The sequence below is a fragment of the Anomaloglossus baeobatrachus genome, chromosome 8, assembly GCF_048569485.1.
Source record: "Anomaloglossus baeobatrachus isolate aAnoBae1 chromosome 8, aAnoBae1.hap1, whole genome shotgun sequence".
Classification (NCBI taxonomy): Eukaryota; Metazoa; Chordata; class Amphibia; order Anura; family Aromobatidae; genus Anomaloglossus; species Anomaloglossus baeobatrachus.
This window is the reverse complement of record NC_134360.1, coordinates 155,810,778-155,835,255: the sequence shown is the minus strand read 5'-3', so window position 1 is coordinate 155,835,255 and position 24,478 is coordinate 155,810,778. Positions and strand designations below refer to the sequence as shown.

At 50.1% G+C, this 24,478-nt stretch overlaps 1 protein-coding gene across 1 annotated transcript in view; it reads left to right on the top strand.

Annotated features, from left to right (window-relative positions):
* Positions 1–24,478, top strand: part of AKNAD1 (AKNA domain containing 1) — a 162,239-nt gene that overhangs the window by 82,051 nt on the left and 55,710 nt on the right. The window contains exons 8-9 of the mRNA XM_075322119.1: positions 11,464–11,551; positions 16,904–16,983. Of these exons, the coding sequence (XP_075178234.1) occupies positions 11,464–11,551; positions 16,904–16,983 (168 nt within the window). The remainder of the gene's footprint in view (positions 1–11,463; positions 11,552–16,903; positions 16,984–24,478) is intronic.

Here is a 24,478-nt window from a genome sequence, read left to right as displayed (position 1 = left end):
AGGACCTGCCGGAGGATCACATGGCCAGAAGCATGTGGTATCTCCGGATGTTGTGAGTGTGAGCGCGTATGTGCGATATCGTCAGTGTGTGTGTGAGTGTATGCGATCGGATGTGTGTGAGTGTGTTCTGATGTGTGTGTGTGTGTGAGTGTATGCGATCGGATGTGTGTGAGTGTATTCTGATGTGTGTGTGTGTGAGAGTATGCGATCGGATCTGTGAGTGTCGGCAGAGGAGCACGGCATGCTGGGGGAGGCTGGGAGGAGAGAGGCTGATCCTGGGGAAGGCTGGGAGGGGGAGGCTGATGCTGGGGTAGGCTGATGCTGGGGTAGACTGATGCTGGGGTAGGCTGATGCTGGGGGAGGCTGGGAGGGTGTAGGCTGATGCTGGGGGAGGCTGGGAGGGTGTAGGCTGATGCTGGGGGAGGCTGAGAGGTTAGAGGCTGAGGCTGGGATGAGAGAGGCTGATCCTGGGGAAGGCTGGGAGGGGGAGGCTGATGCTGGGGGAGGCTGGGAGGAGAGAGGCTGATGCTGGAGGAGGCTGGGAGGAGAGAGGCTGATGCTGGGGGAGGCTGGGAGGAAAGAGGCTGATGCTGGGGGAGGCTGGGAGGAGAGAGGCTGATGCTGGGGGAGGCTGATGCTGGGGGAGGCTGGGAGGAGGGAGGCTGGGAGGGGGGAGGCTGAGAGAAGAGAGGCTGATGCTGGGGGAGGCTGAGGCTGGGAGGAGAGAGGCTGATGCTGGGGACAGAGAGGCTGATGCTGGGGACAGAGAGGCTGATGCTGGGATGAGAGAGGCTGATCCTGGGGAAGGCTGGGATGGAGAGGCTGATGCTGGGGACAGAGAGGCTGATGCTGGGATGAGAGAGGCTGATGCTGGGGACAGAGAGGCTGATGCTGGGGACAGAGGCTGATGCTGGGGACAGAGAGGCTGATGCTGGGGACAGAGAGGCTGATGCTGGGGACAGAGAAGCTGATGCTGGGGACAGAGAAGCTGATGCTGGGGACAGAGAGGCTGATGCTGGGGACAGAGAGGCTGATGCTGGGGACAGAGAGGCTGATGCTGGGGACAGAGAGGCTGATGCTGAGGACAGAGAGGCTGATGCTGGGGACAGAGAGGCTAATGCTGGGAGGAGAGAGGCTGATGCTGCGGGCAGAGAGGCTGATGCTGCGGGTAGAGAGGCTGATGCTGGCACAGCATGGCGGATGGAGCACGTTTGGGAGTGCGCAGCATGGCGGATGGAGCACGTTTGGGAGTGCGCAGCATGGCGGATGGAGCACGTTTGGGAGTGCGCAGCATGGCGGATGGAGCACGTTTGGGAGTGCGCAGCATGGGGGATGCAGCACGATGGGGAGTGCGGAGTATGGCGGATGGAGCACGTTTGGGAGTGCGCAGCATGGCGGATGGACCACGTTTGGGAGTGCGCAGCATGGCGGATGCAGCACGTTTGGGAGTGCGCAGCATGGGAGATGGAGCACGATGGGGGGTGCGCAGCATAGGGGATGGAGCACGATGGGGGGTGCGCAGCATAGGGGATGGAGCACGATGGGGAGTGCGCTGCATAGGGGATGGAGCACGATGGGGAGTGCGGAGTATGGCGGATGGAACACGTTTGGGAGTGCGCAGCATGGCGGATGGAGCACATTTGGGAGTGCGCAGCATGGCGGATGGAGCACGATGGGGAGTGCGCTGCATGGCGGATGGAGCACGATCGGGAGTGCGGAGTATGGCGCATGGAGCACGTTTGGGAGTGCGCAGCATGGCGGATGGAGCACGTTTGGGAGTGCGCAGCATGGCGGATGGAGCACGTTTGGGAGTGCGCAGCATGGGGGATGGAGCACGATGGGGAGTGCGCAGCATGGCGGATGGAGCACGTTTGGGAGTGCGCAGCATGGGGGATGGAGCACGATGGGGAGTGCGCTGCATGGCGGATGGAGCACGTTTGGGAGTGCGCTGCATGGGGGATGGAGCACGATGGGAAGTGCACACCTCCCCCCAACACACACACGCGCGCGCACTGCACAACACACCACACACACACACTGGGAACCACAAACAACTGCCCTACACAGACACCCACACACAGACAACGCTGCACACACAAATATACGCACATACCGCACAACACACACATTGCACAAAACATACCTCCCCCCAAAACACACCACACACACACAAACCGCGCAACACACACACAACGCTACAGACACACAGCGCTCCACAAACAACGCAACACACAAACAACACCGCTCTCACCCCCCATCACACCCAGACAACACCCAGAACATGTACAGCGCCCTACACAAACACTTGGTAACTACACACAACATATATATATATATATATATATATATATATATATATAACAAAAATCATACATGAACTACACAATACGTAAGTTCTAGAATACCCGATGCGTAGAATCGGGCCACCTTCTAGTATTTTATAAAGTTGTTAGGCTAGTTTCACACTTGCTTTGAACGGCATCCGTTGCATTGCGTTGTGTGACGGATGCAACGGATGTGTTGCATATAGTGGCACAACGGATGCAATGGATGCTGCAAAACAACGCAATTTGTTTTGTTTTTTTGTTTGTTTTTTTACAGTTTTACCGTCGGCAGACTATTGTGAACGATCAGCTGATCGCTAACAGTAGTCCGCCGCCGGGTGATCAGCTGATCACTAACAGTAGCCGGCCGCCGGGTGATCAGCCGATCACTCACACTAGCCGGCCGCCGGGTGATCAGCCGATCACTCACAGTAGCCGGCCGCCGGGTGATCAGCCGATCACTCACAGTAGCCGACTGCCGGGTGATCAGCCGATCACTCACAGTAGCCGGCCACTTGGTGATCAGCCGATCACTCACAGTAGCCGGCCGCCGGGTGATCAGCCGATCAGTCACAGTAGCCGGCCGCCGGGTGATCAGCTGATCACTCACAGTAGCCGGCCGCCGGGTGATCAGCCGATCACTCACAGTAGCTGGCCACTGGGTGATCAGCCGATCACTCACAGTAGCCGGCTGCCGGGTGATCAGCCGATCAGTCACAGTAGCCAGCTGCCGGGTGATCAGCCGATCACTAACAGTAGCCGGCCGCCGGGTGATCAGCCGATCACTCACACTAGCCGGCCGCCGGGTGATCAGCCGATCACTCACAGTAGCCGGCTGCCGGGTGATCAGCCGATCACTCACAGTAGCCGGCCGCCGGGTGATCAGCCGATCACTCACAGTAGCCGGCCGCCGGGTGATCAGCCGATCACTCACAATAGCCGGCCACTTGGTGATCAGCCGATCACTCACAGTAGCCGGCCGCCGGGTGATCAGCCGATCAGTCACAGTAGCCGGCCGCCGGGTGATCAGCTGATCACTCACAGTAGCCGGCCGCCGGGTGATCAGCCGATCACTCACAGTAGCTGGCCACTGGGTGATCAGCCGATCACTCACAGTAGCCGGCTGCCGGGTGATCAGCCGATCAGTCACAGTAGCCGGCTGCCGGGTGATCAGCCGATCACTAACAGTAGCCGGCTGCCGGGTGATCAGCCGATCACTCACACTAGCCGGCCGCCGGGTGATCAGCCGATCACTCACAGTAGCCGGCCGCCGGGTGATCAGCCGATCACTCACAGTAGCTGGCCACTGGGTGATCAGCCGATCACTCACAGTAGCCGGCTGCCGGGTGATCAGCCGATCAGTCACAGTAGCCAGCTGCCGGGTGATCAGCCGATCACTAACAGTAGCCGGCCGCCGGGTGATCAGCCGATCACTCACACTAGCCGGCCGCCGGGTGATCAGCCGATCACTCACAGTAGCCGGCTGCCGGGTGATCAGCCGATCACTCACAGTAGCCGGCCGCCGGGTGATCAGCCGATCACTCACAGTAGCCGGCCGCCGGGTGATCAGCCGATCACTCACAGTAGCCGGCCACTTGGTGATCAGCCGATCACTCACAGTAGCCGGCCGCCGGGTGATCAGCCGATCAGTCACAGTAGCCGGCTGCCGGGTGATCAGCTGATCACTCACAGTAGCCGGCCGCCGGGTGATCAGCCGATCACTCACAGTAGCTGGCCACTGGGTGATCAGCCGATCACTCACAGTAGCCGGCTGCCGGGTGATCAGCCGATCAGTCACAGTAGCCGGCCGCCGGGTGATCAGCTGATCACTCACAGTACCCGGCTGCCGGGTGATCAGCTGATCGTTCGGTCGCTGACAATGTGTGCGGGGGCGGGAGCGGGGGGCGGAGTGCGGTGGGTGGAGCCGAGCAGGGCCATGGCTGAGGACGTCAGTGCCGCGGGGACTGCATCGCTGGGGGACAGGTGAGTGAGTGTGTGTGTGTGTGTGTGCGTGCGATTGTGTGTGTGTATACATACGGAGTGCGGGGAGGGGGCGGAGCCGAGCAGGGAAGTGTCGGGCTCCCGGCACACGTAACCAGGGTTCCTTGGTTACCCAATGTGTAGCCTGGTTACGGGTGGAGGGAGCCAGAGAGAGCATGTGCAGTGAAATCCAAAGGATTCCGCTGCTCAAAAAAACGTTACATGCTGCGTTCCTTCCGCCTGACGCAGCGTCAAAATAACGACGCTACGTCGTCCGGCGGATGCAACTCTGACACTTGCGTTACAGTGCGTCATCCATACAAGTCTATGGAGAATAGCGCAGTGCGTTAACGGACTGCGCTATTCTCCATAGTGACGGACTCCGCTGAACGCAAGTGTGAAAGTAGCCTTATTTAGGTCTGAAAGGGGGGCCAGTAGCAAGATGAACCTTTCTAGAATGCAGCCCAGGAGCTGCAGAAGGGGATTCTTTTAGTTTAATAGCGAAAATTCTGGTGACAGGTTCCCTTTAAGGCTGCTTTCACACCTCCGGTTTCTGCAATGCGGCACACTCCGGCACTTTGCAGGAAAATCGCAACCGGTTTTTTTTGCTGCCGGTTGCGATTTTCCTGCATAGATTTAATTAGTGCCGCATTGTGACGCATGGCCTTGCGTTCCATCCGTTTTTTTGCCGCATGCGGCAGATTTAGCCGATGCGGCGGCCGGATGGAACGTTGCCTGGCACGTTTTTTCGTGCGGCAAAAAAAAACGCATCTCGCCGCATTCGGCCGATGCGGCGCATTTTTCAATGCATGCCTATGGCGGCCGGATGCGGCGCGATGCGGCAATAACCGCATCCGGCCGCCGCATGTGGTTTTTGCCACTGCGCATGCTCAGTAGCATGCCGCAAGCGGCAAAAACCGGACGGGCCGCAAAGGAAAAACTTATGCAAAGGATGCGGTGTTTTCACCGCATCCGTTGCATAGCTTGCACAGCCGGATTGAGCCGCAGAGCTCAAGCCGGATGTGTGAAAGCAGCCTTACCCAGCAGCTCCTGTTTATTTGTGTTCTGGCGACATCTAGTGGTTTGGTGGCTAACTGCACCCGGGTTAACATCGTAACATCTACCAGTTTTCTGAATGCTGAGTTCTCTATAACCTATAACACCACGCCAAAAGCTGACAATCAGTGGTGGGGCAGGGTTATATAGAGCTCATGAATATGGAGGATTATATAGCAGCAGGTTTACTAGTCCTATAGTGATATTCTCCTGCTGATAAAACTGTTATTTTATCAAAACAACAGCAAGCAGCCCAGTAAGGGACACATTGATGGAATCAGGGTCTCTTTCTCTACATTATGGTTCTTTCCACTCAACAGTTTTAGTTTCAACCTAGTGGAAGTAGCAGTAGCACCACTGTAAATTAATGTCTGAGTCTTTAAGCAGCTTTGCCACATCCTGCTGCTGTAATGCTGCCTTTCTCTAACTGTGGCCCTCACCCAAGTTGTCTCCACAGAGCAGGGGGATAGGGACGGTTGGCGGGGGTCTTTTTTGGATGGGTGGAATTTGTGTGTGCAAGCCATACCTTTTTGAAGATCCTCGAACAATCTAGAAAACTCCCGCTGGAGATTGATAGACACAGATTCAGTTTTTCTATTCAAGAGTCTTCCTAACAGTTCCGCACAGTACTTCAGTCACATCATTACTGTGCACACATCACTTGAACATTGTAGGGATGGAACACTTTATTTCAAAAGACACTTCTCCGGCAGACTGCTCCTTGGCTCTTGGTACTACTGCTTCTGTCCTTTCCTTCACTTGCTGACACCACAGTTCTACCTAGTAAAGTCATAACTTCCTGTGCGGTCATGGTCGAGCCCAGCCCTGAAGGCCCCATTCCTGTTAACGGTTCTTGCCGAAGGACCACATTTGTTCTCTTATCTTCTCCATGACGACCTGTATGCCCAAGTCTATATCAGCGCTCCGCTATAGGACTAGTAACGCTGGATACAGTTGCGATCCAGCATGCCCTGGTTGAGGGTCTGGTTCTCACTACGGTGGGATCGAGAATCTGCTGTTTCATCCTACATTACAGTTTCTGTTCCTGGTTTTGGGCCTCGACACGTACAACCGGTGTTGAACCTAGGTATTTGTTGGCTTGCACACTACCAATTCCCTCTGAACTCTTCTTTACACTATTCTCTACCCAACCAAACCTTGTCTCTGCTTCTATATACAGTATATTCTCCCTAACCCCTCCCAGTGTTCTTAACTATTCTCTGTCCTCATCTTGTCAAGGAGCAGTACCTGAAACCAGCCACTGAGTGGCCACATGTACAACATTAGTATAAACATCACAACATGTACATTGTTCTCTACATCAACTGAGGTCTTCAGGGGCGGGGTGCACAGGTCCAGCACCCCCTTACACAGTACTCCGGAGCGTATGTTATACGGTCAGTGTGGTTTGTCTACCTTTGTATTTTTCAGGCGGTGCTGTACTTCCTGCTAGGTTAAGCAGGTGACATTTAATGAACAATATGTGACATCTCTGAACATGTCGTCTGCCATGAGAGTTTCTTGTGTAAATACTGTAGAGAAATAGGCATTTAGCAGATTGGCCTTTCCCTCATTTTCTTCTACTATTTCACATAGATTTTATTGTTGTTTTATTGTTTTTTAATTATTTTTGCAGTTGAAGAATATTTTTGGATTATTTTTAGTTTTGTTACAAATGGAGCTGTTCTCTCTCTTAATCTTTGTTGCCCTGAATTTTTTTTACACACTTTTCTTCTATATTTATTTAATGCCTCATCACTACCCTCCTACTTTATTTCCCTAAACGCTTTATTTTTATTTATTGCACCCCTTACAGCTCTTTATAGCCATAGTGGTTTCCTCCTATTTCTAACTTGTTTATTCCCATAGGGTATATATTGTGCACAGGTTGTATTCAGGATGCTTATATAGTGCCCCATTTGCTTTGTGTACTTTTATTTCTCATTACACTGTCCCAGTTTATGACACTAAAGGCCGCTTTACACGCTACAACATTGCTCAAGCGATCTCGTTGGGGTCACGGAATTTGTGATGCACATCCGGCCGCTTTAGCGATGTTGTTGCGTGTGACACTTATGAGCGATTTTGCATTGTTGCAAAAACGTGCAAAATCGCTAATCGGTGACATCCCCCCTATTCCCAATTATCGTTGCTGCTGCGTGTATGATGTAGTCCATCGTTCTTGCGGCAGCACACATCTCTATGTGTGACACTGCAGGAGCGAGGAACATCACCTTACCTGCGGCCGCCGGCAATGCGGAAGGAAGGAGGTGGGCGGGATGTTACGTCCCGCTCATCTCCGCCCCTCCGCTTCTATTGGGCGCCCGCATAGTGACGTCGCTGTGACACCGAACGAACCACCCCCTTAGAAAGGAGGCGTTTCGCCGGTCACAGCGACGTCGCTAGCCAGGTAAGTATGTGTGACGGGTCTGAGCGATGTTGTGCGTCACGGGCAGAGATTTGCCCATGTCGCACAACCGATGGGGGCGGGCATGCATGCTAGCAATATCGGTAACGATATCGCAGCGTGTAAAGCGGCCTTTAGTTTATCTCTTAGACGTTGTTAATTCACCTTCCTCAAGTTTTCGGTCCTTGTAGTCCCTCTACAGTACATCTTATTAAAGGATACATAAAAACTTATTTCGTAATCACTATTACCCGATTGACCCCCAATATTTGATATGTAGAAATGGGTGAACTCACAGATGTTCAGGTTCAGTGGATCCGGCTGGACTTAAGAAAAAGTCCAGTTTTGGACCAGACTTGACCCGAACTTGACCCCGGATGCCAAACCCCATAAGTCTAAGGTATACGAACATAAGTGTTATAAAATCGTGCTAGTAAGGGCTAGTTGGCTGCAAAATGGGGATTAAAGGATGACAATTATACTAACCGAATTTCCGCACAGCTGTCACTGCTTCTGTGTCTGCTCATTAAATCTCATCTTCACTGCTTCTCCTGCCCACCCTCTATGACAGCGTTTGTAATTTTTTGCAGTTAGACTGTTGTTGTGTCGTCGTCTGTGATTGGTTGCCCTCACTCGAGCTGTCTGGGTCCCCAAAGTGGAATGTAAAGATAAATACATAATTGGAAAAAAATGCTGTGGGTCCCCCTGTGTTTTGATACCCAGCACGAATAAAGCAGACAGCTGGAGGCTGCAGCCCCCAGCTGTGTGCGTTATTTTGGCTGTGTATCAAAATATGAGGGATTTAAGTTAATAATTAAAAAAAACACTATGCAGTTCCCCCCAATTTTGATACTCAGCCAAGATAAAGCAGACAGCTGGGGCTGGTATTCTCATGCTAGTGAGGTCCATGGTTATTGGGGCCTCACCAGCCTAAAAATACCAACCCGCAGCCGCCTCAGAATTGGTGCATCCATTAGATGTGGCAATCCTGGCGCTTACCCGGCTCATTCCAATTGCCCTGTAGCAGTGGAAATCGGGCTAAGGGGTAATATAAAGGGTTAATGACAGCTGGGATTGTAAAAAAATGCGTGCTCCTTATGGTAATCCGACATTGAGTTTAATGCTGCCAGATCAATGGATTATTGACTTTAATGGTGCTGGTTAATCAGGTAATATGACACCATTGAAGTCAATAACACGGTAATCCAGGACCATTGAACTCAATGCTGGATTTGAGTTCAATAAATTCCCTAAGGTCACAGCTGGAGAATGTCGGAACTGACTGTCTCGGGTGTGTTAGCACAAACTGTTCCTTGATTTCCATTCTTTCTTCTTTAGTATGAATGGAATTCTATGTATCTTCTCTGTTAGGGTTAACACTTTCTCTTTAGGACCCTGCAGACATCTTGACATTTTCAGCCACAAATCCTTATGCCCACTCCCTGTGTCTTTATATAGCTGCATTTCCCCTTGGTTTGTTGCTGGCAATCTGAACATTTTACTCCTAAACTGTCCAGATTGCAGTCGGCTTGTAATCTCCTGGAAATACATTGATGTATGTTGCTGTCACTCTCCCAAAGTCATCTTGGAGATAAGTTGTCCGTTTGCATTCTTGTTTGTTTTCCCTGTGTGTTTTTTAGGACTTAGTGGGCTTCACTAGTGCTCATCCCATCCGATCATTACCAAAAGGGTACTATACACGCTGCGATATCGGTACCGATATCGCTAGCGAGCGTACCCGCCCCTGGGCAAATCGCTGCCCGTGGCACACAACATAGCTTACACCCGTCACACAGACTTACCTTCCCTGCGACGTCGCTCTGGCTGGCGATCCGCCTCCTTTCTAAGGGGGCGGTTCGTGTGGCGTCACAGCGACGTCACACGGCAGTCGTCCAATAGCAGAGGAGGAGCGGAGATGAGCGGCCGGAACATGCCGCCCACCTCCTTCCTTCCTCATTGCCGGTGAACGCAGGTAAGGAGATGTTTGTCGTTCCTGCGGTGTCACACGTAGCGATGTGTGGTGCCGCAGGAATGACGAACAACATCGTACCTGCAGCAGCAATGATATTTTGAAAAGGAGCAACGTGTCACGTTTTTACGCTCATTGATCGTCGCTCCTTGGTGTCACATGCTGGGATGTTGCTAACGGCGCCGGATGTGCGTCACTAACAACGTGACCCCGATGATATATCGTTAGCGATGTCGCAACGTGTAAAGCACCCTTAAGACCCAGTTCAGGGTCAGCCAAAACCTAGGCATCTTGCTCGGCACATAGGTGCGGAATCTGTTCAGGGATGTCAGGGAAGCCAGGAGCCAGTGGAAGGTTTTACCAGGGGTCTCCATCTTCCCTTTCCCTAGAGGCAGGCGTTCCCCTTCCCCTCCTTTTGCCGTGTGTCAGGTATTCCCCCATACCAAACATGTCAACGACAGCTGTGACCTCAGGTGAACTCATTGACATCACCGCTATCACAGATGAAGCTCCGTCAGTGTGTCCTGCAACCCCAGTGATTGGTCATATTTTCTAATGTGACCTCGCACTGGATCCTCAGGATGTAGTAGAGCCGAGATTGACGTGGGACGTCATGGTATGGATTACCTCTAACCTGCAGGGGTGTTTTAGTGGTTAATAAATTGGAGGAAAAGGGTGTTTTTTCTGTTTTGTTTTTTTTTTGTTAAAATACAGAGAAAAATCCTTTATTTAATGTGTAATTCTTTTTATTTAAATGATTACTAATAGGGGGTCTCATAGTCGACTCCCCATTACTAACCCCAGGCTTGATGACAGCTGTAATTTTTTTGACAAATCACAGCTGTTCAGTCACCAGTTTAATCAAGATGAGTCATGTAAAGGCCGCTTTACACGCTGCGATATCGGTACCGATACCGCTAGTGTGGGTACCCGCCCCCATCTGTTGTACGACACGGGCAAATCGCTGCCCGTGCCGCACAACATCGCCCAGACCTGTCACCTATACTTACCTGCCCGGCGACGTCGCTGTGACCGGCGAACCGCCTCCTTTCTAAGGGGGCGGTTCATTCAGCGTCACAGCAACGTCACAGCAGCGTCACTGAACCACCGCCCAATAGAAGCGGAGGGGCGGAGATGAGCGGGATGTAACATCCCGCCCACCTCCTTCCTTCCGCATTGTGGCCGGGAGGCAGGTAAGGAGATGTTCCTCGGTCCTGCGGTGTCACACGGAGCGATGTGTGCTGCCGCAGGAACGAGGAACAACTTCATTACTGCTGCAGTAACGATTTTTGAGAATGGACCCCCATGTCACCGATGAGCGATTTCGCACGTTTTTGCGACGATGCAAAATCGCTCATAGGTGTCACATGCAACGGCATTGCTAATGCGGCCGGATGTGCGTCACCAATACCGTGACCCCAACGACTTCGCATTAGCGATATCGTAGTGTGTAAAGCCCCCTTAAGTGTCAGGATTTCCTGAAGAAGTTTGGTTTCACTTCAAAATATGTAGAAATAAACCACCTCTGATATATCATCCAGTGTATTGGATGTACATTTGTCCACAGCAGCGCAGATTTTCTTCCATGGTTTTATTCTGGTTCTGATGGCTTTGTGCTAACAGACTTCCTTTAAGAGCAATGTCTAACATGGTTTCTCTAGTGCACTCATTTCCTGTAGCTCTCACATGTCTCAAATACTAGTGAAGTTACAAAATTGTATTTTTAGGTCTCCAAATAGAACAACAGTGTCGGAGACTCAGATACAGCAAGATTTACCCATGGTAAAAGAAGCCATTGACAGTCTACATCCACTGGTAATAAAACTCCATGAAACTGGCATTTTCTTTCTTTACATTGATGTATTTCAATATGCAGATTTATTTCTCTATTCAGTCTTCTTGGTATAAATTAATATTAAATAATACTAAATAATTTTGTACCATTCCTGAATAAGTAAAACAGTAAATTTGTCTGGACTTATATTTTCTGTACAATAGGATTGTTACATGTAAACGATCAAATCTAGTGACATCATGGTGCTTATACTAAAGGAATCCTCCTTACAGTAGGTTCATATTAGCAGATTTGTACGAGAAAAACATTATACCAAACTATATTAAGTAAATGTTTGAAGAAAATATAAACTATATATCTCTCATATGTGCCCAACATACAAGGATATATCTTAAAGATGACCTGCACTTGTCATGAATATGTACTTCTTTTTTCACCCTGGTTTGTAAATATGTAGCACCCACGAGGCAAGGGGTTACACGCTACAATATATCTTACGATGTGTCAGCGGGGTCACGTCGGAAGTGACGCACATCCGGCATCGGTACATTGCAGTGTGTGACAGCTACGTGCGATTGCGATTGAACAGTAAAACGTTCATCGCATGCACGTCGTTCAATTCCTAAAAATTGAACGTCAGGTTGTTCATCATACCCGGGGTAGCACACATCGCAGTGTGTGACACCCCGGGAACAATGAACAGATCTTGGCTATGTCCTGCGGCTCCCGCCGGCAATGCAGAAGGAAGGAGGTGGGCGGGATGTTTACGTCCCGCTCATCTCCGCCCCTCCGCTTCTATTGACCGGCTGCCGCGTGACGTCGATGTGACGCCTAACGTCTCTCCCACTCCAGGAAGTGGACGTTCGCCGCCCACATCGAGGTCGTATGAACGGGTAAGTACGTGTGACGGGGGGTTATTCGTTTGTGTGACACGTTCAACAAATTGAACGTGCCGCACATACGATGGGGGCGGGTACGATCGCATACGATATCGTATGCTGGATCGTAAGGTGTAAAGCAGACTTTACTCGTCTCCGGGCCGGTGATGTAGGGTCTGGGGATGTCACGGGTGGCCCCGCCCGGCTTCGTGGCCCCAAGGCGTACAATAAAAGGGAAAATATGATGGGGATAGTTTGTCTAGTGATGCCACCTGTGGTACGCGGCAAGGGATTAGCCGCCGCTGCGGGTGCTGTCCTTCGGGGCTGATGATGTCGCAGCTAAGATGGTTCTGCTCCCCACAGGTTGGAGTGGGCACTGGGGAAGATGATGAGGGTAGTAGTGATGGCTGACGCCGAAGCACGGGGCAACAGCCTTGGCAAAAAGAGGCAGAGTCAACGGTTGCGGTTCCAGGTCTTTTTACTCACTGTTCCAGTGATGGGCCCCAACCGATCCCGGATCCTTGGGAAGTCAGTACCAGTTTGATAGTCTGTGGGCCCTTCCTTCTTGTGCAGTTAAAGATGGATCCCCGTGGCCTGAAGCTACTTGGGGACCACCTTTCTTGTAGTTTTTTTTAGTCTCTGTCCCGTATGCAGGTGACAGGGGTCCACAGTGGGGTTTGACTTTGGAGCACGACCCCAGACCCTATGTGCCACTGTGCTCCGAGAACAGAGGGACATACAATCCCCCTGTCCTGCAGATTCTGGTGATCCAACGTGATGTTTGTTTCACCCTAGGGCTCTGCACCCTGCACTGCTCCGGTCCCGAGGGAACAATGAAGATCACCCGTCAGCAACTGTGGTAATTCCTACATCTCACAGGAGCTACCAAAAAACCTGTCTCCTCCTTTCCTCTCCTGCCGGAGAACTCTCTAACTGATATATTGCTCCTTACTTCCCCTGGTGGCCGCTCCTCCCCCAGTTCCCTGTCACTAGTGGGTGGCAGCCCCCCATATTTGGTGACTACCTTAAGACCCGACCCTAGCCCGGTCCCCAATGGGGAGGGCAACCTGACTGTGTGTATGAGTTGTGTGTTGTGAAACCGGTACCGACCTCCTGTGGATCCAGGATGAGTATCGCACCTTAAGTGAGGTGCAGTACCCTGTAGCGACTGAATCCTCAGGGGCACCACATATATATATATGGCATGTCATTTTTTTGTTACTTTGCTTCTCCTTGAGATATGGCTTGCTCTTACCTATATATAAATTTATTATTTTTTCCCAACTGTGTGTGGCACCTACAGAGAGAGATGAAGACCACACCTAGTTGAATTAAAGGCTAGATTACTAAATTCAAAAAGTCACAAAGGAAATATTCTTTTTGCTAAATACTTTTATTTAATCCATATTATAAGAACAAACATCATATAGACCAACAAATGAAGAGAAGCAAAAACATAGCCATCATCACTTGACCTCATAAACCAATCAATAATGGACCTTATTAATAGTAATATTTGTTTCAATAAACATACAGCACATGAGTACAAATAGATATAGATACAAATAATGTCAATGTATACTTACTAGTGAATCTCCCTCTCTATATACACTAATCACAAAATGTTAGGGATATTTGGCTTTCGTGTGAAATTTATGAAAAACTTAAGAACTTCACGCTCCAGTGATATTTTATCATGAAAGTAGGGCATTTAGGTAGAAGCAGCAATGGTCATCTCAAACTATTTATTGAAACAAAAGCCAACAACAGTGGTGGGTATACCCCCCAAAAAATGTCAGTGTCTAGATAACTTGTCATGTGGCCTTGACCATCAATTAAAGCTGACAGTGACATCTCCTGCCATTCACAAGTGGAGTTATTGTCTGCTGAGGCATAGCACCCCACTTTTCTTGAGGGGCGCCCTCAGGTCATAGAGGTTCTAGGGTACAGAGTTACAAGCCTCTACATGATGACTCAGTTGATCCCATAGGTTTTCTACGGGAGTCAGGTCTGGAGAAAGTGTAGGCCACTCCATCTGAGGTATCTCAGTCTCCAGCAGCCGTTCCCTAATGATGCTGTAGCACCCCAGGGTTGCCACAGTAACAACACAAAGGGTTAACTCCCCACACATCACTAGTACCTCCAGGCCAGAAGGGGGAGACCAAGCTGCTTCCCTATATATTCTGGTGTGGAGAGGAAGTAGTCAGTGCAGTTCAGTTCCTGAGAGGACTGAGCAAGAAGGATTTGTAGGTTGGAGCTGGCTCAACCTCACCACAGGGTCCGCTGACCAATTCCAGGCCTAAGCCGAGGGTCTGAGGAAAGGAGGCAGATTAAACAGAGGAACATACCTGGGAGACAGAGTATTGCTGCACTCACCCCAGTGGAGCACACAGAACGGATGCCGGATCCGAGGCTGTGCAGATTACACACCGCACAGTTAACACCAGAGAAATGAAGATTCCAGATTCTTCACCTGTACCACAGACACAGCAGCACAGCAGAGTTCAGGAACATACAAGTAAGGACTCGAGTTGCCTGTCAGGTTGGTACCCAGGAGGAGAACAGGGCCATCTGCCTAGTTTACACAGCAGCAGGGCCACACAAGCACAGTGCAGAAAAGGGAGCCAAAACGGCCCGGCTGGGTGAGAGAAACTCTGAACCCTTCACAGATTCCATGCACAGTTCTCTGCTGAATACTATCATCAGTAAAGGCCAAAGATACTGCAATACCGTGAGTCTTCTTGTTTATTGTGCTCATGTCTTCCACTCCCCCATAGACTATCACACTGCCCCAGGGAGAAGGCTCTACCCGTGGGGAGCCGTCCCATCTCAAGCTGCCATCCATCACCCCCAGAGGTTCTGCAGCAGCGGTGGTCATCTCTGATCACATTCCATGGGTGGCGTCACGTACATAACCCCCCTTTTTATTGTGGAACCAGGGATCACAGACTGGGTCATGACACAGTGATCCCCTTTCCAGAAGCGACCCCTTGGCCCGGTTCTGGGTATCCCCTTAACCCCTGGCGACACAATGCCACCTCGATGAGCTGGAGCATTGTCGTCTATGAAGATGAAATAAGGCCTGTGTTGTTCATACAGAGTCAAAATGACTGGATTAATTATGCTATTCAAGTTATAGGAGCTTGTCCTTGTACCATTCATAAAGTGCAGGGCAGTTTTGTATGACTAGACACAACTGCGCACACTATTAAATCACCAACAGAAGCTCGTCTGGTGACAACAGTGGCTGATGCATAGTGCTATCCTTGACATCTCCAACATTGTTGGTGGCGATCATTTCTGTGCAGTGTAAATCAACTTTCATCAGTGAACAGTACTGAGGCCCACTGGTCCCTCACACAGCAAGATGATGACACCTGTGCGTGGTAGCGTGGTCAAGAACCCTAGCAAGTGTCTAGCATGCAGACAACGCTAAAGTAAACGGTTTTGAATGGTCTGACATGACACTTGGATGCCTCTCACATCCCTTAAATGTGCCTCAAGTTGTGTGGGATTCATCATCCGGTTCTGAAGGGCGTTGTTCACAAAGGACATCCACTTCTATGCCTTTCTTTGACTCTTCCAGTCTCTCTGTATCTCTGTTGTAACCTGCTGATGACACACTGTGACGCTCTAAGCTTATTGGCCACTTCTGTCTTAGAACATCCTGCTTGAAGCTTACTCGCAATGGCAAGGTACTGTCAATTAATTGTTAGGTGTCATCTTGGTCTCATGATGTCAAAATGTGAACAGCATGATGAGGATGACTGTTTAAATACCCATTCTAATTGAACCTGAAAATTTATGAATCAAACACCTGTTGTGAATTTTGCCATTAAGCTCCTTGTTAGAGAACAGCAAATTGTGCAAAAAGTACTGAAACATGGAACAATCAGACATGTGGACTCAAAAGCTCAGGGAAGGTCACATTAAGTTCACATGAAAATGTTAGTGCATTTTAGGATCATCCTTAAATTTCACCTGGAAGCCAAATATCCCAACCTTTTTGTGAGTAGTGTATATACACTTTTTTAATTCTTCAATTTCATACCCAGAATCTATATAAGGGTGGAGTTACACTTGCATGTGACTCACAGTAGGAGTGAATGCAAGGATTGTTGGTCTGCTCACGGTGTAGTATATGTATTGTTAAAAGTATATTTTTACATACAGTAAAGAGGGGGCTACATCTCAGGAATAAAAGGGGTGCAGGAACAAAACTGAAACTCCAGTTTGAGGAGAACAGCAGCTTCTACATCAATCATACTGTATATTTATGGCACATGAAGGTTGCCTTCAACCGTTTCTTATAGTATTAAGGCTGGTCTGATACATTCCGACAGCCCCCTTCTTCTCATCAAAATAAATGAAACCATTTTCCACAATAATCATCTCCTGTTTTAATTCGCATTGAAGAATGTCATATACCATATATTTTTTACCTAAAAATTAAACTTTTTTTTAATGCTTATACTTGTTACTTTCTAATTTTAGTGCTTGTGTCCTGATATTTCCACAATATTAATAGACACGGGGCTAGGCCAAGTACTCAGTGATCATAGCACTGTAAACAGGTAAGCTACCTTAAATCTACTTTGAAGTCTATCAGTAAGATTAGCTCCCAAACTACACATACTGTATGAGCATGTAGGTCTTTGAAATGTAAATCCACTAACAATGATATCTTCAATATGGTAGTTTATATGCAAATAATGTGTTATGTGCTCTGGCTGTAAAGCTGGTGTCACACACAGCGACAACGACGTCGCTGCTACGTCACCATTTTCTGTGACGTTGCAGCGACGTCCCGTCGCTGTCGCTGTGTGTGACATCCAGCAACGACCTGGCCCCTGCTGTGAGGTCGCCGGTCGTTGCTGAATGTCCAGCTTCATTTTTTGGTCGTCACTCTCCCGCTGTGACACACACATTGCTGTGTGTGACAGCGAGAGAGTGACGAAATGAAGCGAGCAGGAGCCGGCACTGGCAGCTGCGGTAAGCTGTAACCAGCGTAAACATCGGGTAACCAAGGGAAGACCTTTCCCTGGTTACCCGATGTTTACGCTGGTTACCAGCCTCCGCCGCTCTTGCTGCCAGTGCCGGCTCCTGCACTGTGACATGTGGCTGCAGTATGCATCGGGTAATTAACCCGATGTATACTGTAGCAAGGAGAGCAAGGAGCCAGCGCTAAGCAGTGCGCGCGGCTCCCTGCTCTCTGAACTGTGACATGTAGCTGCAGCACACATCGGGTTAATTAACCCGATGTGTGCTGCAGGAGAGCAAGGAGCCAGCGCTAAGCGCGGCTCCCTGCTCTCTGCACATGTAGCACAGCGACGTTATGATCGCTGCTGCGTCGCTGTGTTTGACAGCTAAGCAGCGATCATAACAGCGACTTACAAGGTCGCTGTTACGTCACCGAAAATGGTGACGTAACAGCGACGTCGTTGTCGCTGTCGTTTAGTGTGAACCCAGCTTAACTGAGCACCTAACATACCTCTGCTTCCTGAGCTTATTTCTCCTCCTAGCACCAGCCTGTTTAGCTTAAAGGGGTTATCCAGCTTATTTTGCTTTTTTTTATTATTTCCCCATTGGGCTACATTGGGGCAGGTAAATAGATAGTGACTACTTACCTGCCCTGCTGTCAGCCCCTCTCCCCCGGCTCAGAGTGGTCATGTGATCGCTCCTGCTGCGATTTTGCTGCTTCCGGTCATTTCATGTCAACAGGGGCAGGACCATGTTGACATGCAAATCAGTGAACAGCATGTTGCCGCCCTGCTGCTTAGTTAGTGGGCAGGTATAGTGCAATGTGTACCCGCCCCCTCCCACACACTCCGTAGTCTCCCTCCCCCGCCTCCTGTGCCCAGCTACGTGTGCCCTGAATTCCAGCCGATTCAGTGTCCAGTTCAATAAGGCAAGAAACAAGAAAGTTGCCCACTTGCTTTCAGAGACACTGTCAGCGTTGTGTCCCCAGCGCCTTATCATGTTTAGTGCCCGACACCCTGGGAATTGTCTTCCCCCCTCCCCCGTGCGCGCCGTATCTCATCAGTATGGAGCTGTCTCCCTCGTGCACGCTGTCTTCTCAGTATGGAATGGACTCCCACCCTCCCCCGTGCGCGCTGTATCTCATTAGTATGAAAAGCCGGCTTTTCAGAGCGATCAGCTGATCGTTCTCTCTCTCTATCAGCTGATCGGACCTGCGCTTGGATGGAGAAAGGAAGAGAGCGCACGGAGTGTGGGAGAGAGAGCACAGGGGAGAAAGCGCACATGGAGGGAAGAGGGATCACGAGAGGGGAACGAGAAAGCACAGAGGGGAGAGAACACGGGGGGGAGAGCACTGGGGGGGAGCACGGGGAAGAGAGCTGAACAGGAGTGTGGGAGACAGCACAAGGGGGAAGAGAGAGTACGGGAAGGTGGGAGAGAGAGCACAGGAGAGAAGACAGAGCACGGAATTGTGGGAGACAGAGCACAGGAATGTGGGAGAGTACGGGGGGAAGAGAGAGCACGGGAAAGAAAGAGCACAAGAGGAGGGAAAAGAGAGAATGGGAGGAGGGAAGAGAGAGAATGGGAGGGGGGAAGAGAGCGCACGAGAGGAGGAGGGAAGAGAGAGCATGCACTGCACTGCTCTCCCAGCCAATGGGGAACGTTCTGTTCTTCATTGACTGGGACAGTAAGTATGGATCATCGTGTGACCCCCTTATTGGATTACACCGGACCAGATTTGATTGTTCTTTCTAATAAATTGGTGAAAGAGGGAATGTGTTGGGGAGTGTTTTTTTCAAATAAAAATTTTTTTGTTAGTCTTTTTTTTTTATTACTCACTGGGTTAGTAATGTCGGGTATGTGATAGATGCCATGACATCACTTATGCCAGGGTTTGATGCCAGGTGACATTACACAGCTGATATCAACCCTATATATTACCCCGTTTGTCACCGCACAAGGGCAACGGGATGAGCCAAGGTGAAGCGCCAGGATTGGCGCATCTAATGCATGCGCCACTTATGGGGCGGCTGCGGCCTGCTATTTTTAGGCTGGGTAGTGTCCAATAATGGTGGACCTCCCTAGTCTGAGAATATCAGACCACAGGTGTCCAATTTGTGGAGATCCCACTTTTTTTTTTTTTAATCATTTATTTAATTTAAAATAACAGCGTGGGGTGCCCTCTGTTTTGGATTACCAGCCAAGGTGAAGCTGCCAGCTGTGGTCTGCAGGCTGCCGCTGTCTGCTTTACTTGAGCTGGCTTCAAAAGATAGGGGGGGGGGGCACACGTCGTTTTTTTAAAATTATTTATTTTTTGGCTAAATACAAGACTAAGCACCCTTTAGTGCCACATGAAAGGTACTAAAGGGTGCAAGATTTCAAAATGTAGGGGAGTGGGACATTATATATGTCTTTTTCATCTATTATCTATCTATCCCTCTATCTATCCCTTCATTCATTCATTCATTCATTCATCCATCCCTCTATTTATCCCTCTAGCTATCCCTCTAGTCATTCATTCATTCATTCATTCATTCATCTCTCTATTTATCCCTCTAGCTATCTCTCTAGTCATTCATTCATTCATTCATCCATCCCTCTATTTATCCCTCTAGCTATCCCTCTAGTCATTCATTCATTCATTCATTCATTCATTCATTCATCTCTCTATTTATCCCTCTAGCTATCTCTCTAGTCATTCATTCATCCATCCCTCTATTTATCCCTCTAGCTATCCCTCTAGTCATTCATTCATTCATTCATCTCTCTATTTATCCCTCTAGCTATCTCTCTGTCGCTCTATCTATCCCTCTATCTATATCTAGCCATCTATTTGTCTATCTAGCTGCTTCCGTTTTTTTGCAGTATGCAATGAAATGGAATGAAATTGAAATGAAAGCGACCTCACGGACCTGCATCATCCTAGTGATATGGACATGCTGCGGTATTTGACAGCATGACCAAAATGTCATGTAACCCAAGGAAAAAATAGTAGTCAAGGTTTTTCACGAAACTCTGCAGTAACTATATTTTATTGCAGATTATTATTATTTATTATTATCGCACTATTTATTGCATGGCGCTTCACAGTGCAGATAAGTGAATCCTCACATCACATGCAGCAGGCACTGAGTTGTCAACAGTCAGAATGAATGGTCATGTGACCACTCGTATGCAATCTGCACATTCCACATTCTGAGCCCAATGTATCAATTCATATAGTGACACATAGAGGGATAAGCCTGGACAAGCTATGTGCAAATATATATACAGTAAAGACCAAAAATTTGGACACACCTTCTCATCTCTAGAACAACTTTTAGGGCTCTTCTCCACTTGCGTTTACAAATTCACAGTGACACTCAGCTACAAATGTGAGTCGAGTGTCCTGCGTGTGGTCTGCATACGGTGTGTGTTTTTTTCCTCACATAGCATCTGTATGACATGCGAGCGTCATGCGAGTGCTATGTGAGTGTTTATGCATACCGCGACAGACTGGCTACTGGAGGAATCTCCAGTAATACCAGGCCTGGCCGCGGTTACCTGCACTGAACCCCAGATCTGTCACCTGAGCTCCAGAAATCAGCCCGGTCTGTCTGCAGCTGTGCTGAACTGAACAGCAATCTCCAGGGAATCAATCACTCGGCGCTCGCTGTTCAGGCTGCACTCTGGAGCTCAGGTGACAGCTCCGGAGTTCAGTGCATGTAACCGCGGCCAGGCCTGGTATTACTGGAGATTCCTCTGGTAGCCAGTCTGACGCGGTATGCAAGTGTCAAGGTTCCGTGTGACATGCGTATGCCATCTGTATGACATGCGCATGCCACCCGGATTCTGATTTTTTTCTCGCTCCCATAGAATTGCATGGGGGTGCGAGAGCTGAGACTCAGTGAAATCGCAGCATGCTGCAATTTCACCGAGAGCACGAGACGTGCCGTAAAACATTTAGCAAGAGGACACGGCCTCATTGATTAACACTGGTGCGAGTGAGATCCGATTTTCTATCTGATCGCACTCGCACATAGAAATCGCAAGTGGAGAAGAGCCCTTAAGAGGAGACTTTGTGCAGCAGGCCTTCATGGTAAAATAGCTACTAGGAAACCACTGCTAAGGACAGGCAACAAGCAGAAGAGACTTGTTTGGGCTAAAGAACACAAGGAATGGACATTAGACCAGTGGAAATCTGTGCTTTGGTCTGATGAGTCCAAATTTGAGATGTTTGGATCCAACCACTGTGTCTTTGTAGAAAAGGTGAACAGATGGACTCTACATGGCTGGTTCCAAACATGAAGCATGGAGAAGGAGGTGTGATGGTGTGGGGGTGCTTTGCTGGTGACACTGTTGGGGATTTATTCAAAATTGAAGGCATACTGAACCAGCATGGCTACCACAGCATCTTGCAGCGGCATGCTATTCCATCCGGATTGCGTTTAGTTGGACCATCATTTATTTTTCAACAGGACAATGACCCCAAACATACCTCCAGGCTGTGTAAGGGCTATTTGACTAAGAAGGAGAGTGATGGGGTGCTATGCCAAATGACCTGGTCTCCACAGTCACCAGACCTGAACCCAATCGAGATGGTTTGGTGTGAGCTGGACCGCAGAGTGAAGGCAAAAGGGCCAACAAGTGCTAAGCATCTCTGGGAACTCCTTCAAGACTGTTGGAAGACCATTTCCGGTGACTACCTCTTGAAGCTCATCAAGAGAATGCCAAGATTGTGCATAGCAGTAATCAAAGCAAAAGGTGGCTACTTTGAAGAACCTAGAACATAAGACATATTTTCAGTTGTTTCACACTTTTTTGTTAAGTATTTCATTCCACATGTTTTAATTCATAGTTTTGATGCCTTCAATGTGAATCTACAATTTTCAGAGTCCTGAAAATAACGAAAACTCTTTGAATGAGGTGTGTCCAAACGTTTGGTCTGTACTGTGTGTGTGTATATATATATATATATATATACACAAATATATATATATATATATATACTAGAGGGTGGCCCAATTCTACGCATCGGGTATTCTAGAATTTACGTATTGTGTAGTTCATGTATGATTTTTGTTATATATATATATATATATATATATATAGATGTTGTTGTGTGTAGTTACCAAGTGTTTGTGTAGGGCGCTGTACATGTTCTGGGTGTTGTCTGGGTGTGACGGGGGGTGAGAGCGGTGTTGTATGTGTGTTGCGTGTGTTGCGTTGTTTGTGGAGCGCTGTGTGTCTGTAGCGTTGTGTGTGTGTGTTGCGCGGTTTGTGTGTGTGTGTGGTGTGTTTTGGGGGGAGGTATGTTTTGTGCAATGTGTGTGTTGTGCGGTATGTGCGTATATTTGTGTGTGCCGCGGTGTTTGTGTGTTGGGTGTTGTGTGTGTGCAGCGTTGTCTGTATGTATGGGTGTCTGTGTAGGGCAGTTGTTTATGGTTCCCAGTGTGTGTGTGTGGTGTGTTGTGCAGTGCGCGCGCGTGTGTGTGTTGGGGGGAGGTGTGCACTTCCTATCGTGCTCCATCCCCCATGCAGCGCACTCCCCATCGTGCTCCATCCCCCATGCAACGCACTCCCCATCGTGCTCCATCCCCTATGCTGCGCACTTCCCATCGTGCTCCATCTCCCATGCTGCGCACTCCCAAACGTGCTCCATCCGCCATACTGCGCACTCCCAAACGTGCTCCATCCACCATGCTGCACACTCCCAAACATGCTCCATCCGCCATGCTGCGCACTCCCAAACGTGCTCCATCCGCCATACTCCGCACTCCCCATCGTGCTCCATCCCCCATGCAGCGCACTCCCCATCGTGCTCCATCCCCTATGCTGCGCACCCCCCATCGTGCTCCATCCGCCATGCTGCGCACTCCCAAACGTGCTCCATCCGCCATGCTGCGCACTCCCAAACGTGGTCCATCCGCCATGCTGCGCACTCCCAAACGTGCTCCATCCGCCATACTCCGCACTCCCCATCGTGCTGCATCCCCCATGCTGCGCACTCCCAAACGTGCTCCATCCGCCATGCTGCGCACTCCCAAACATGCTCCATCCGCCATGCTGTGCACTCCCAAACGTGCTCCATCCGCCATGCTGCGCACTCCCAAACGTGGTCCATCCGCCATGCTGCACACTCCCAAACGTGCTCCATCCGCCATGCTGCGCACTCCCAAACGTGCTCCATCCGCCATGCTGCGCACTCCCAAACGTGGTCCATCCGCCATGCTGCGCACTCCCAAACGTGCTCCATCCGGCATGCTGCGCACTCCCAAACGTGCTCCATCCGCCATGCTGCGCACTCCCAAACGTGCTCCATCCGCCATGCTGCGCACTCCCAAACGTTATCCATCCCCCATGCTGCGCACCCCCCATCGTGCTCCATCCCCCATGCTGCACCAGCATCAGCCTCTCTACCTGCAGCATCAGCCTCTTTGCCCGCAGCATCAGCCTCTTTGCCCGCAGCATCAGCCTCTCTCCTCCCAGCATCAGCCTCTCTCCTCCCAGCATCAGCCTCTCTGTCCCCAGCATCAGCCTCTCTGTCCCCAGCATCAGCCTCTCTCATCCCAGCATCAGCCTCTCTCCTCCCAGCATCAGCCTTTTCTGTCCCCAGGATCAGCCTCTCTCCTCCCAGCATCAGCCTTTTCTGTCCCTAGCATCAGCCTCTCTCCTCCCAGCATCAGCCTCTCTCCTCCCAGCATCAGCCTCTCTCCTCCCAGCCTACCCCAGCCTCAGCCTCCCCCAGTATCAGCCTCTCTCCTCCCAGCATCAGCCTCTCTCCTCCCAGCATCAGCCTTTTCTGTCCCCAGCATCAGCCTCTCTCCTCCCAGCCTACCCCAGCCTCAGCCTCCCCCAGCATCAGCCTCCCCCAGCATCAGCCTCTCTCCTCCCAGCATCAGCCTCTCACTTCCCAGCATCAGCCTCTCTCCTCCCAGCCTACACCAGCCTCAGCCTCCCCCAGCATCAGCCTCTCTCCTCCCAGCATCAGCCTCTCTCCTCCCAGCATCAGCCTCTCTCCTCCCAGCCTACCCCAGCCTCAGCCTCTCTCCTCCCAGCATCAGCCTTTTCGGTCCCCAGCATCAGCCTCTCTCCTCCCAGCCTACCCCAGCC